This window comes from Hippocampus bargibanti, linkage group LG01, assembly GCF_051943395.1.
Source record: "Hippocampus bargibanti isolate YZ-2025 linkage group LG01, ASM5194339v1, whole genome shotgun sequence".
Taxonomy (NCBI): Eukaryota; Metazoa; Chordata; class Actinopteri; order Syngnathiformes; family Syngnathidae; genus Hippocampus; species Hippocampus bargibanti.
In genome coordinates, this window is record NC_142734.1 from 33,714,963 (window position 1) to 33,730,666 (window position 15,704).

A 15,704-nucleotide genomic window follows, 5' to 3' on the forward strand; every position below is an offset into this window, starting at 1 on the left:
AGAGTGTAATTTTGCCCCAATTATCTAAAAAAATAAAGACCTTCATTTTGAATCGTATCGTGCTTTTAGATGAACTATCTTGTTCCACCTTAACAGTCACTTGGTACCGTCAATATGTATTTTTTGTGCATTGACGTCAGTCGTATACTAGACACAGAACAGGCGTTTTTCTTTAATATTTCCTATGCTTCAGACAAATATGGATAGATAGCTTTGCTGCACCCGATTTCCAAACGATCCTGACTGCGACAGCTGCAGGTTCTTCTTCAATTTTCTCGGGAGGAGCTATTATTGCAAATATAACTGCAACAAAGCTACCGGTAAAGAGACAATACTGTATCTCTGTCTGCTAATGTTGTCTATGGATAATTACGGGCCAGGTTGGAAAAAAATATTCATTCGTAGAATTACACACGTGTTGTGATACAATAAGATGTTTACGTTGTACAGTAGTGTCGGCTCTCGCATTTTTGAAGACAAACACCGTGGACATTATATATTGTCCCTAAAGGCAGAGCATAATTATGATGATTATAATTGTCGCGTGCGTGCGTGCGTGTGTGTGTGTGGTGATGGTGGTGTTCAGAATAAGAATCAGAAAGCCTTTAATAGTCCCACAATGGGGAAATTTGCAATCTATAGCAGCAAAATTGAGGGGGGGGGGGTGAAAAAATAAAAACAAATAATAGAAATAAAATAAATAAACAAAATAGTAGAATGGAAAAGGTTTGGAAAAGGGTTCGGAGCTGCTGTAGAGGTAACCACACATATTGTTGTAAAGGCAAGGCTTTCCGAAAGGTTCTGTTTGTGATGAAATGTAGAGAAAGAGATGCCGTTTCATTGTATGATCAGAGCATTGTCATCAAATGATGAGTATAGTTTTACTTTATTTGAATGCTGCTGTGCCGATGACTATTTTGTGTTTGGGAGCCTTTTACTGAACATCTTCATCTTTATTAAGTTCACAGAATTGCTTGTTCTGTAGCCAGCAAGGGGACACGATCCAGTGTATTATTGTGCTGGTCCCTAGCCTGGATAAATACAGAAGGTTGTGTCAGGAAGGGCATCAGACGTAAAATTTTTGCCAAAACAAATATGTGAATCCCGAAAGGAAAAAATCTTAGTATCGTTTCAGATACAACATACCCAATAATGTGTAAAGTTGATGTATAGCGGCTCCAATGTTATTTGATGGACTCTACAGCTTTGTGTTTACTTTCAACATTTAGCTTGTATCAAACGTGCACATTCCACCATGACGTCTCTGATCCACTGGTGAAAAGGACGCTTTGATCCCCTCCATCTAGAACTGAAAGAAAGGTCAATCCAATCCTATTTATATGTATCCGGTTTGAATTGCTTCATGCAATGTGACTACAATATTTACCATAGCAACATTTTGTAGTTAAAAGTCATTGTTAAGATACACCCTTCTCATTACCAATAATCATATAAAATGATAATGTACACACTGTATACTGCATTATAGACCTGATGTTTTGCTGCTTTGGGTTTTAATCAGCATAGACAGCAAGTTCCCTGCGAGCCTGCAATTAATGATTGGACTTCTTGGATGTGCTGAGAGGAGTCCTGTCATAGCTGTCACCATGAGAAATACAACAGTAGCACAAAGAACCGTGATTGCTCCGGACACCTGTCATAACAGCGGCTGATGAACTAACCTCTTTAGGTGGAAGATTGACGACAAGGTTTATTTTATACTGTAGTTTTCTAAGTAATGACAATCCCTCTTTTCAGTTGGCCAGAGTGCGGCAAAGGCCCGAGCCGGCGACCGCCACACCCGGCACCATGATGGAGGGAGGCATGCAGCTGCTGAACCGCGACGCTCACAGCATCTCGCACAACTCCAAGCGCCACTACCACGACTGCTTCATGTCCATGAACAGGATGAGACAACGCGGGCTGCTGTGCGATATTGTGCTCCATGTCTCAAACAAAGAGATCAAGGCACATAAAGTGGTGCTGGCTTCTTGCAGCCCTTACTTCCACGCCATGTTTACCAGTAAGTTCAGAACAGTGCATATCATCCCCCCTCAAATGTCGAAACAGCATGAGTGCAGTAAACACCTTATGCATTTTAAAGGACAACCGACGTCTCCGGACAAGTTGTGTCCATAATTTGTAAAATGGCTTCAAATGACTTCTACTGAGCGTGTTTCACAAAGATTCCACCGCATATAGCTATATTTTACGTTTTAAGACTCGTGCTGAATATTCCGGAAGTCTTGTTTTTGAGGTGGTGACGAGTCCTCACGTCACGGTCACGGAAGGAACGCCCCTGACCGAAAAAAGGACACGTAGCAGTCCTTCCATCACGTCAATGCATTTTGCTGTACTTTGTTTGGTCTGAACACTTCGTTTAGCACCAAAAAGAGGCAGAAGAGGACGACAAAGCTCCGTGTAAGGAATTAATCAGCCCGTGGAAACGGAACCTTACATGGAGCTTTGTCACCGTCTTCTGCCTTTTTTTGGTGCTACATGTCCCGCCCCCAGATACCTCAAAATGGCACGGAACAAATTCTTTCATCGATTGCAAACATGTATGCTTTCCTCTTCAGAACTATTTGAATCATATTAATAACTGGATGACTAACAGGAAAGCATATTCTCTGAATCTGAAGCCATTGTTTTGAATAATAATAGTATTTTTATTTTTTATTTTCCTTTCTTCTTACTTTCATCACTTTTCTGCTGTGACTTTCTCCACTGTGAGACTAATAAAAACTAATCTAATCTCTTAATAATAATAATAATAATAATAATAATAATAAATGTGCATGAATGAGCCATTTACATGAAAACTGGTCCTCAAATGAAAATATAATTCGAGCAGCTGAACACTGTTATTGTGTCCTTGAGCAAAACTCCAAATTGACACTAGTCAACATTTTCAACATTCCTACTATAATGAAATTGGTCCCCTCTCTGCTTATGTGTTATTTTCCGGTCGTTGTTTGTGTGGATGCATGCTTGCTACTTTTATTGTGTACTCAAATGTAGATGAGATGTCGGAGAGTCGTCAAACCCACGTGACGCTTCATGATATCGACCCCCAAGCATTGGAGCAGCTCATTCAATACGCTTACACAGCGGAGATCGTGGTCGGGGAGGGGAACGTTCAGGTAAGCGACAGATTCGATCACCAATCAATCAATCAATCCTCAATATGCATTGAATACCCCGGGACTACTTCCAACCTGCAATCCTTCTTTAGACGTTGCTTCCAGCGGCTAGCCTGCTGCAACTCAACGGGGTGCGAGACGCCTGCTGCAAGTTTCTCCTCAGCCAGCTGGACCCCTCCAACTGCCTGGGGATCCGAGGCTTTGCTGACACACACTCCTGCAGCGACCTACTCAAGTCGGCGCATAAGTATGTCCTGCAACACTTTGTGGAGGTGGCCAAGACAGAGGAGTTCATGTTGCAGCCATTGAAACAGGCAGGGGCAGGTTTAGTCGTGTAGCCAAATGAGCTTGTTCAACAACTTCTCAATGTGAATGGTTTCCATTCCGCAGGTCCTGGATCTGATTTCCAGTGACAACCTAAACGTACCATCCGAAGAGGAAGTATACCGGGCTGTGCTGAGCTGGGTGAAACATGACATAGATGGGCGTCGGCCACATGTTCCATGGGTAGGATGCATTTTGTCTCACCCGAGATGAATTCGGACTACACTTAAAGGACAACCGACGTCCCCGGACAAGTTGTGTCCGTAATTTGTAAAATGGCTTCAAATGACTTCTACTGAACGTATTTTACAAAGATTCCACCGCATATAGCTATATTTTACGTTTTAAGACTCACGCTGAATATTCTGGAAATCTTGTTTTTGAGTTGGTGACGAGTCCTCACCCTACGTCACTGAAGGAACGCCCCTGACCGAAAAAAGGACATATTGTAGCAGTCCTCCCATTACGTCAATGCATTTTGCTGTACTTTGGTCTGAAAACTTTGTGTAGGACCAAAAAGAGGCAGATGAGGGCGACAAAGCTCCATGTAAGGAATTAATCAGCCTGTGGAAACGGGCTGATTAATTCCATACACGGCTTTGTCGCCATTTTCTGCCTTTTTTGGGTGCGACATTTCCCACCCCTGATGCCTCAAAATGACACGGAATAAATTATTTAATCGATTGCAAACATGTATGCTTTCTTCTTCAGAACTATTTGAATCATATTCATAACTGGATGAGTAACAAGAAAGCATAGTCTCCGAATCTGAAGCCATTGTTTTGATCCTCCAGCAAGGCAAGACGTCTTGGGGTGACACCACGAACAAGGGGGTGGGACCTTCTGAAACTGGCCACTTCCGGTTCATTGTTTTGCACATTTTGGACACTTTAAGTCATTTTTATTGGTGTTTTGCATTTCACTAAAAATATCATACTGCATGTTTTGGGTATTTTAGATGCTATAAAACGTTTTTCTGATGTCAGTTAAGAAACAAAAAAGTGACGTCGGTTGTCCTTTAAAATTTCAACTCACCGAAACAGTGTTACCGTCCTGTCAGTTGATGAAGTGCGTGCGGCTGCCGCTGCTGAGGCGAGACTTCCTGATGAGCAATGTGGACACAGAGCTGCTGGTGCGTCACCACTCGGAGTGCAAGGATCTGCTGATCGAGGCTCTGAAGTATCACCTGATGCCCGAGCAGAGAGGCGTGCTCAGTAACAGCAGGACAAGACCTCGCCGTTGCGAAGGCGCCAGTCCTGTGCTCTTTGCTGTTGGTCAGTGACAAACTCAAGACAGTCAATTGGATTAAAAATGGCCACAATGGTCCAGTCTGAACTTTGTGTATCAGAATCAGAAAACCTTTATTCGTCCCACAATTAGGAAATTTGCAGTCCACAGTAGCAATTTGAAGGGCGATGGGGTGAGGGGGGCGGTTGAAAGGATAGAAAAAATAAGATATTCTCAGCATAGTAAAATAAAAATGTCAACTGTATACTGTAAATGTGCAAAACCGTTTCATAAAAAAACTGTACATAGTGCAAGTATCAAGAAAGGCATATTGATATATGTAGATGTATTGCATCAACCCGTATTTACAGTACAAGTGTCCAGTTTTTTTATCCATATCTGATTATTGAAAATTGCAACGCCTGGCAGCAGTCGGTAGGAACAAGCGGCGGTATCCCTCTCCTTCTTGAGGTTCAGGTTACGTATTGTGTGAATGTTGGGAGGATTTCAGAGAAACATGATTAAAGTCCCCTGAGATAATGAACAGGGCGTTGGGGGACTGGGTGTGCAGCTTGTTTAAAACAGTCATGAGGGCATCGGAGGCAGCGCCGCCATTTGCCGTAGGGGGAATGTACGCCGTGTGAGACGTGTGAGAAATCCCGTGGCAGGTAATGAGGCTAACAGCTAGCAGCTAGCAGCTCAATGTCACGAATGCAGAGTTTTTATTTTACTGTGATGTGCCCAGGGTTGCACCATTTGTCATTCACAAACACAGCACCCCCCCCCCTCCTTTCTGCTTACCGCTGCCTGCATTTCTGAAAAAACTTCTGTGCTCGTTTTGGGTAAGGTGGGGGTAGCCTGTTTGCTATTCATGGAGACTGCGAAGCATACGATACCAGGACAGACCGCTGGCACATGGTGGCATCCATGTCCAATCGTCGGGCCCGGGTAGGCGTGGCAGCTGTTGGGAACAGACTGTATGCTGTCGGTGGGTGAGTGACAATTCTGTTAGACACACAGTACATGCCTAACTTTGCTGGTACACCATATTATTACTTCAACATACATTTGTGAATTTGTAACCGCTAATTACTGTATTTTCATTGCCTTGGATGTGCTGCAGCCTCTGCCATCTGATTTTGGGCGCATTGATCACCAATGAACAAGCTCACTCTGCTTACACTAGCATGTCCAAAGTCCGGCCCGGGGGCCAAATGCGGCCTTTGATCAATTTTCACCCAGCCCACAGCTTCCATCATACAATCAATAACGTCTGGCCCCGCATGTTGAATGAATACATTGGGCACTAGTGCTGTTACCTTCGTGTGCTAAGTGCTGCCATCTAGTGGCTCAATTAGGAACAGCAAATTAGTATATGAGTAATTGACGTGGCCAGCACCAACTTCTGTATTTGTGCTAATTGCTACCTTTAGAATGCACTTTAGAAGACCACTAAATGAGCCCCCCAATTTTCTAAAATGGCGATTTTCAAAAATGTGCCACCACTGTCCTACAGTTTCCTTTTCATTGATCCACGTCATTCAGGTATGACGGGACCTCGGATCTGGCAACTGTGGAATCATATGACCCCATCACTAACTCCTGGCAACCTGAGGTTTCCATGGGAACAAGGAGGAGTTGTTTGGGTGTCGCAGTGTTGCATGGATTGTTGTATGCGGCGGGGGGTTATGATGGAGCTTCCTGTCTCAATAGGTACAAGCAGCGACACACAAACACATCAAACAGGACGAGAATGTATGTTTTGATTGTCTTTTGAAGACATATTCTCAAACATCTTTGCTCTTTTTACAGCGCGGAACGTTTTGACCCCCTGACCAGCACATGGACCTCAATTGCTGCCATGAGCACACGCAGGAGATATGTCAGAATCGCAACTCTCGGTAGCAATTTTTATTGGAATTCTTCACATCTATAACGTAGCATCAAGCTGGACTTAAAGGACAACCGACATCACTTTTTTGTGCCTTGCCGGAGAATCAAAACAATGGCTTCAGATTCGGAGAAGATGCTTTCTTGTTACTCATCCAGTTATGAATATGATTCAAATAGTTCTGAAGAGGAAAGCATACATGTTTGCAATCGATTAAAGAATTTATTCCGTGCCATTTTGAGGTATCTGGGGGCGGGAAATGTAGCACCAAAAAGAGGCAGAAAATGGCGACAAAGCTCCGTGTAAGGAATTAATCAGCCAGTTTCCACAGGCAGAAGGACTGCTACAATGTGTCCTTTTCTCGGTCAGGGGCGTTCCTTCAGTGACGTAACGTGAGGACTCGTCACCAACTCAAAAACAAGACTTCCGGAATATTCAGCGCGAGTCTTAAAATGTAAAATATAGCTATATGCGGTGGAATCTTTGTAAAATACGCTCAGGAGAAGTCATTTGAAGCCATTTTACAAATTATGGACACAACTTTTCCGGAGATGTCGGTTGTCCTTTAAGCTCAAAGGTTTAGAGATGCATTTTGATACTTTTCGCTTTCTTTTCCCACCCAGACGGCAACTTGTATGCGGTAGGTGGTTATGACTGTTCTTCACATCTTGCAACAGTGGAGAAGTATGATCCTCAGGTGCGTTTTCTGCTGTTTCCTATGATATGGGAAATCTTTGTTTTGTGGGTCGAATATTGATTTTTGTCTGTTTCTGAATCGTTTGATCGGATGAGCAGAGCAACACGTGGACACCCATTGCTAATATGCTGAGTCGACGTAGCAGTGCCGGCGTGGCCGTCCTGGATGGTATGCTGTATGTCGCAGGAGGTAATGACGGCACCAGCTGCCTGAACTCGGTGGAAAGGTTCAACCCCAAGACCAACACATGGGAGGGAGTGTCTGCCATGAACATCCGCAGGTTTGTCGACAGGCACAACTCACAAAAAGTAGGATGAAATTTCCTTCATTCAAAAAAAAAAAAAATCTAAAAAAGCCAAATTGAGTCAGCTTTGAAAATACCTGTGAGTCGTTTTCCTTCAGTTCATGATCATAAAAGTTTGTTGTAAAAATTTGGAAGTTTGTTACTGAACAACTGCAGCAAAAGTGACTTCAGTGCGTCTAGGAACAGAGCCTAAAACATTCATCGTCACACAAAAATATCTTTAACTCATTCACTGCCAGACGATGTGCAAAAATGTGTCCACTCCAGTGCCAGGGTTTTTTTCATTTTCACTAAAATTGCAGCACCCACAGAATATTGCGTTTTAGGAGTCTAGACTCAAGCTGAATATTCAGGAAGTCTTGTTTTCGAGATAATGACGTCACGGACGGAACGCCCCTGACCGAGAAAGCGACACACAATTCATTTTGCGGTACTTAGTTTGGTTTGAAAACTTCATGTTGATCCGTGTTGATGGTGAAATTAGAAGGAAAACACATAAATAACGCGATGGTGAATCGTTGTGTGTTGCACCAAGACAACTATTCGATGTTCGCTGACACAAATTCCCAGCAGACAAATCAGCCCATTTCCAACGGAGCTTGGGCGCCATCTTCAGCATGTTCTGGGTGCTACACATCAGTCCTGACGCCTCAAAATGACCCTGAAGAACTTCTTTAATTGATTGCAAACATTTATGCTTTCCTCTTCAGAACTATTTGAATCATATGCATAACTGGATTAGTAACAAGAAAGCATCTTTTCCGAATCTGAAGCCATTGTTTTGATTCTCGAGCAAGGCAAGACGTCTTGGCGTGACACTACGAACAAGGGGGCGGGACCTTCTGAAACTGGTCACTTCCGGGTTTAATAAGTCATTTTTATTGGTATTTTGCATTTGACTAAAAATATCATCCTGCGTGTTTTGGGTATTTTAGATGCTATAAAACGTTTTTATGATGTCAGTTAGGAAACAAAAAAGTGGTGTCGGTTGTCCTTTAAGATCGTTCGATGTGTGATAATCCCGCGCATACTCTCGGACAAATATAGATTCAGCAGATCAGCATCGAGCGGTGGTCTTTGGAGATGGAGCCGTCTTGGATCTGTGGCTGTGTCAGCTCATTCGCTCAAACCTCTTCGACACACACGCCCAGACGCCCTCTTGCTTTTGTGTGAGTCAGAATGTGGTGGGAGCAAGTGCAGCGCCATGAATAAACCATGGCGCTGAGTGCTTTTCTTATCCGGTTGCTGGGCTCTATTTAACTGTGCAAGTAATGTCCCCGTGTCCTGGCCTCCAATTTGTCTCTTGACCCAAACACCCATTCTCATCGGGAGAGTATTTTTCACTTGTTTGTGCACTTGTGGTGCAATATTTCAAAATCAAATCATTTTTTGGGCACTAATTGATCTCAGTTTTTCATCTGTGTAAAAATGATTTAGCTTTTGGTTTGTTTTGTTTGCCCATCACAGGAGCACTCACGACTTGGTGGCGATAGATGGCTGGCTGTACGCCGCGGGAGGTAACGACGGCAGCTCCAGCCTCAACTCCATCGAGAAGTACAACCCGCGAAGTAACAAATGGCTGGCGGCCTCGTGTATGTTCACGCGTCGCAGCAGTGTGGGCGTGGCTGTGCTGGAACTGCTCAACTTCCCACCGCCGTCCTCGCCTACCTTGTCTGTGTCCTCCACTAGCCTTTGACACGGGGTCATCGCATGGATGACTTCAGCCGCCGCTGCGACACCCCGGACTGGTTCTGGGAAGAGACGTAACTGTTCAGTTTGAGGGGCGTTGGGGGGTAAAGATGAAGTATCGGCTCATGGTTGTCATTACTGGCACTTGTGGTTCAGATCGGCCATCATAAATGTCCTAAAAATCTGAATAGACCTCAGAGGTCTATTATTGAACAATGACATTGAATATTTTGCCCTTCTATGCAGCGTCCTATTCAACCATACGCTGTCTACCCAAGATAGAAACATAAACTAAAGAAGATTGCACACACCTTTAATTGCAACTACCCCAAAATACAGTGTTTGCAGTCTCAAAAGAGACACGAAAAAAACGGAATGTCGCTCATGGGGTGCTTAAAGCAAACTGCATGCTTATTCCATCCACAACAGCTGGCTAGCATCACCTCCCAAACGGGAGAGTGAAAATAAAGTAGTACCGCTAATGTCACGCTAGGTGGCAGTAACATGCCAAGGTATTCGCCGCCACACCCCCTTATTACCTTTCAAAATCGCTGTAATACAGCATGCACGCACCACACGACCAGCCAAGCTCGCGTGTCTAAAAAAGTTTCAAACGTTGAAGTGATGAATTTTAATGTATTGATAAAAATATGTGGATGTTAATATGTTTACCTGTAAAATGTTGAGAGGGAAACAGGAGATCCCTAATGTTAAATTCCTATTTAAATGTTAATATGTTTATCTGTAAGATGGGAACATCAGGTGCCTGTTTAAAAGTGTTTCAAGATATTTCTTTATTTGAGACATGTCGTGACAGCGGGATAGCGTGCTTGCGTCCGGTGTTTATCCAAAATTAGTTGTCATGCAGAATTCCATTTGTTTCGTAAAGGACAACCGACATCACTTTTTTGTTTCCTAACTGACACCATGAAAACGTTTTATAGCATCTAAAATACCCAAAACACACAGGCTGATATTTTTAGTCAAATGCAAAACACCAATAAAAATGACTTAAAGTGTCCAAAATCTGCAAAAAATTGAGCTGTGAATTGGGCATTTTCAGAAAGTCCCGCCCCCAGATCGTGACGTCACGCCAAGACGTCTTGCATTGCTGGAGAATCCAAACAATGGCTTCAGATTCGGAGAATATGCTTTCTTGTTACACATCCAGTTATGAATATGATTCAAATAGTTCTGAAGAGGAAAGCATACATGTTTGTATTGGATTGGATTGTATTGGATTTGCCTTTATTAGTCTCGCAGTGGAGAAATTTGCAATCAATTAAATCATTCCGTGCCATTTTGAGGCAACATTGAGGGGAAATGTCTAACCGAAAAAGAGGCACAAAATGGCGACCTCCTGTGGCCACCTCCGTTTCCACAGGCTGATAAATTCATTATATGGAGCTTGGACGCCCTCTTCTGGCGGCTTTTGGGTGCAACACGAGGTCCCCAGACCAAACAAGTACAGCAAAATACATTGACGTGATGGAAGGACTGCTACAATGCGGTCAGGGGCGTTCCTTAAGTGACGTCACGGACGGACTCGTCACCAACTCAAAAACGAGACTTCCTGAATATTCAACGCGAGTCTTAAAACGTAAAATATAGCTATATGCGGTGGAATCTTATTAAAATACGCTCAGTGGAAGTCATTTGAAGCCATTTTACAAATTATGGACACAACTTGTCCGGAGACGTCGGTTGTCCTTTAAATCAACTTGCCCATTTCTAATGGAGATGCTGTTACTGTTTAAATCTGCAGGGAAGGACTAAGGATCACATGCTGATCAAAATGTCCTGTAAATAGGAAGACGGCTCAGTGAATCCATGTTGTTCAAGGTGAACGTGACTGCAGCAGTGATTTAAAGTTTCTGCTCTGCTTCAATGTGGTGAATATTTATTTGAACTGTAAAATATGAATCTAATTCAATGTATTTTGCACTGTTGCACATGGAGCTATACAAAAAAAATGAAATAAAGATGTTCCAAATGTGATCCAAGTTTAATACAAGAGCGATATCTTTAAATCGACACATCCTCAAATATATTACGTCACGCCGTGTCTTGAACCTCTCGCTAGGCTCACTTGCTGCAACACTATCACATGGTAGTGTCCCAAGATGCTCTCTTTTCACTGTAAGCCGCATTGACGGCTGAGCACAAAGGTAACCCATGAATTTGGTGACAACACATACCGACCTCTGTTAACAGAGGAAAGATATCCGATTACAAGAATTTCTGTCTTGATGAAGCTAATACTGATTTCACGATCAAATTAATGAATCTTCTTCTTTTCCTTTCAGCTTTTCAACCGACCCTTCAAGGGGTCGCCACAGCGAATCAGTGTCCTCCATCTTCAGAGGTTTGATTGTCATGCTTGTTTTGGCCAAGCTTTTACGTCTGATGCCCTTCCTGACACAACCCTCTGTATTTATCAGGGCTTGGGACCGGCACAATTCAGGAGATACTGGCTTCTGTCCCCTTGTGGCTACAGAACAAGCAACTCTATGTATGAACTTAATAAAGATGAAGATGCTCAGTAAAAGGCTCCCAAACACAAAATGGTCATCAGCACAGCAACATTCAAAAAGGCAAAACTATACTCACCATTTGATGACAATGCTCTGATCTTACCGTGAAATGGGCATCTCTTTCCCGACATTACATCACAAACAGAACTTCAAAGTCCTTTAAGATGCGTTATCTTCCCGTCACAGTATGTTTTTCACATATATGCATCTGTTAAAGTTTCAGAGAGGTCCTCACAAATTCCCCCCAAATGATTTTTTGGTGTGTATTTTCATTTCACTTGGATACACACACTTTTTACTCACTGTGTGTGTTTATGTGTGTGTGCGTGGTTAATGAGCGGAAAAGGTTCATACCACAAAAAGTAAAACGATATTTTAACCAAATTCACAACAGGAGTGAGGACTTTGAATGTACCCATTCAGAAACCGCACTCCTGCTGTTATTTCAGTTTCAACTCCACTTTTTATGGCTTTGTTTTTAAAGAAGTTGCAGTAGGAAATGGGGTGACATTTAGTGTTTAAATATAACACTAGTTCTTCTCTAAACTTATCAGCAACGGTGGTCCTCACTCCTTATCTGGAGGTATCCGGACCTCACACAACCATTGAAACAAGAATATGTGTGTGTGTGTATGCAAGTCTGTATGTGTGTTTGAATGGGGTTATTTTGAAGATATAGAAATAAATGCAAAGCTATACTATCGTATATAGATTCTTCAAATTTCCCCATTGTGGGACGAATAAATGTTTTCTGACTCTGATTCAAGATTCCAACCCATTCCATAAAATCTTTGCAAAATCTAAATCCCAAATTATTTCTGTATAACTTTCTGCCTCTATCTCGGAGAGAAATACACATTAATTTTCCAGTAATGATCACATACAAAACACAATGTGAGGAATGAATTTGTGAAACGGATGGTGAGTGATCTCGCCTTCAAAGGAGCACCAAGGTCCAATTAAGATTCCTTTATGTTGGCCCTGTGTGAGAACTTTGGCACGTTGAAGTTTCCACTGGACACCTGATGTTTGTGCTCTCAGAATCAAGGCTCCGTTGAAGTGGGCCAAGGTGTGACTTTAGCACCCGTCTCTCTCACCCGCTGAGTCTGGATAAACAACAGGGAGCGGCAACCCGGCCACCCCACACACGGAGAGAGGTTAAGATTAGATTGGTTGCATTGGAAGATATGAATAAAAAGGGTTTGACACATTATGCGACAAACTCACGCGAGCTGTTACCAACACACGAGGCGCGTTGAGCAATATGAAATAAATGCATTCAGTTAGAAATTGCTCATTCCTGTTCAAATTGGTAAATCAGAGCTTGATGAAAACAACGGTAGGGATGAACGTTAGAAGGCACTTCATGACCCTGGGAGGTCATAATGAGGTTGAAAGTTTGAATAAATGTATTATGCTGAATTTATTTACTCTACAATTACAATATGAATGCCTCATATAATTATACTAATGATGAGACAATGTTATGTAATTACATTCTGCCAATATGTCGAGATAAAAATCATTTTGTCTTCGGTACTTCTTGGTCGTAGAACAGACTCCAGACTACAACTATTGAGGAATGTATCATTGTTTCTATTGGATTGGATTGAATTTGCCTTTATTCGTTTCGCAGTGGATAAATTTACATTTCACAGTAGCAAAGTGATGAAAGAGAAAAGGAAAGGAAGAAATAGAAAAACAAAATACAGGAGCTGCTGTAAAGGCAGCCACTCTCGCGGCACCATTTTGAAGTCAAAACAACAACAACAAAATAAATAACAAATAATGTGACACAACATAAAAGACACATGCAGTCATTAAATGTTAAGCACTTTCTGCGCCCTCTCTGTTGTATGAAGCATTTTTAGATGAAAGAGGAGAGAATCAACGCATCCTTTTCACCAGTGGATCAGAGACACCATGGTGAAATGTGCACGTCTGCTACAAGCTAAATGTTGAAAGCAAACACGAAGCTCTAGTGTCCATTGACGAAAAGAGACTGTCTCACATCAGCTGCCCCACGTAAATCCGCTTCAATTCCAAGCCGCAACATTTCCACATATGCGTCACCGCTCTGCGCGGACGCTCTGTCACTTTTATTGTTTTTCAAATGTTAATCCTCAGGTGATTTAACTTGTTTTACTCACTCGGCATTCAAACTATTATTATTATTATTATTATTATTATTATTATTATTATTATTATTCAAACACAGGAATCCCAGATTTGTACCCGCAATCATTCAGGAGTGTACCACAAGTGCGCTGTGCAACATTTAGTTGAAGAAATTTGTATTTTTAGACCAATTAAGCAACTTTGGATAATTTCCCATGACACACCTGGTGATCTCTCACAGCACAGTAATGCGCTCAAGAAATAAGGTCTGGTCTGCTGCAAATGAAGTAACCAGTACATGAGTAAGTAAGTCTCTTTTCGTCATCTCTTTTTTTGGGGGTGGGTTGGGATGATGAATCCTACTTGAAGCTATGGATGGAAAAGAGAGATGAGATAAAGCAGAAAACCCCGGGAATATTTTGCAGGACGTCAACTTCCTTGTGCCTGTGAGGAATACTGGTGGAAGATGTATGAGTCAGCATGCTGGCTGCCTGTGGCAACAAGCCCACTGTCATAATTCTCCATGATGGGCCGCATATTAGAATGACATCTCATTTCATTTAAGAATGACGGGACTATGTATCTATTGATAGTCAGTCTGTCTGTCATTCAATCGATCACTCAATCTTTCTATTGAACGTTGGTTTTAATTGTTGTTTGTTTAGTATGACATTTTGTCCTCATAAACCTGTCACCTTATATTTGTTATTTTTGCTGAATTCATATAAAAACAAGTCGAAACAATCCAAATGTATATTGGCATGATACTAAAAGTGTTTCTTGGGAGATATGTTTGGAATAGCTATATTTCTAAGATGACGTATTGTTTATAAAACACTTTATTCATGTTCATATTTATGTACCACCATCCATAACAAAGTTCTGTTATGCCATTCATCAAATCCCTGTTTCAGTTTAATCTTGTTTCACACTTTATCCGATGTTAGGTTATCTCAACTCAAATCAGTCGGCTACACTTTGTTGATAAAATCAACTTTCTTTGAAATTGTTACAGGTTGCTTAGCCCATCAAAGAAGAGATTTTGAGAGAACAATAAAGTATTGTATGACAAAGTGATAACGACCGTGAAGTGGACCGTTGATGCCTCAGGTAATTCTGTTTTACAACCTGTCCAACAGGTTACTTACAAACGGGCGGCGCGTGTTGGATTTAATAATTTAAGATGGCTGCAGATACAAATAGAAATAAAACTATACATGTCGCACAGCTGTCCGACTGATAAGACATAGAACTGTGTGTCATCTTTATTGCCAAGTACTGTATGTAGAACACAAGGAATTTGTTTCCGGTAGAACACGCTGCACTGGTATCATCATCAAAAAATTGCAAAGAGGCACTATACAGTCCTATTTTGGGTTACTGTTTAAAGGGTTACTGTCTTCGGGGAAGAATGTTTATTTATATTTTATAATTTATCTCTTGGGAGCGAGCTCCCTATGCAACCGTGATCGTTACTCTTTGCATACCCATATGCAAATAAAAGAAACATTCGAAGACACAACTATCTATGCTTCACGTCGCGTAACACTGACAGACGACTGACTACCCCAGGCTAAAAAACGATGGGGTGGGGCGGGGGTTATATTCCCTGGGTTTAATACAAGTTACCTGTTTATTTTTGTAGTCTGTAAACGAATCGGGTTACATAAGGCTTCCTGGGGAAAAAAATCGCAAACCAATTAACAGATTTTAACCCATTCCCCCACATCTTTTGGTGAAAAACGTCCCTTTTCACAAAAAAGGTTTAAATGCACTA

At 42.0% G+C, this 15,704-nt stretch overlaps 1 protein-coding gene across 4 annotated transcripts; it reads left to right on the forward strand.

The window, feature by feature from the left end:
- Positions 1-137: 137 nt before the first annotated feature.
- Positions 138-12,379, forward strand: klhl17 (kelch-like family member 17). Of its 4 annotated transcripts, none has more exons than XR_016116943.1 (14): positions 138-320; positions 1,523-1,690; positions 1,759-2,023; positions 3,022-3,143; positions 3,236-3,457; positions 3,534-3,650; positions 4,528-4,741; positions 5,542-5,686; positions 6,240-6,407; positions 6,507-6,595; positions 7,209-7,282; positions 7,381-7,562; positions 9,054-11,167; positions 11,582-12,379. XR_016116943.1 is itself a non-coding variant. In XM_089012436.1 (14 exons), the coding sequence occupies exons 4-14, from the start codon at positions 1,810-1,812 to the stop codon at positions 9,280-9,282; spliced, it is 1,776 nt and encodes a 591-aa protein (XP_088868562.1). In that variant the 5' UTR covers positions 138-320; positions 1,230-1,320; positions 1,528-1,690; positions 1,759-1,809; the 3' UTR covers positions 9,283-11,273. The 4 variants fall into 4 exon arrangements, 3 of the variants coding, with proteins under 3 accessions (XP_088868562.1, XP_088868543.1, XP_088868552.1); XM_089012436.1 differs by lacking the exon at positions 11,582-12,379 and adding an exon at positions 1,230-1,320 and having other exon boundaries at positions 1,528-1,690; positions 9,054-11,273; XM_089012417.1 differs by lacking the exon at positions 11,582-12,379 and having other exon boundaries at positions 9,054-11,273.
- Positions 12,380-15,704: the final 3,325 nt, after the last annotated feature.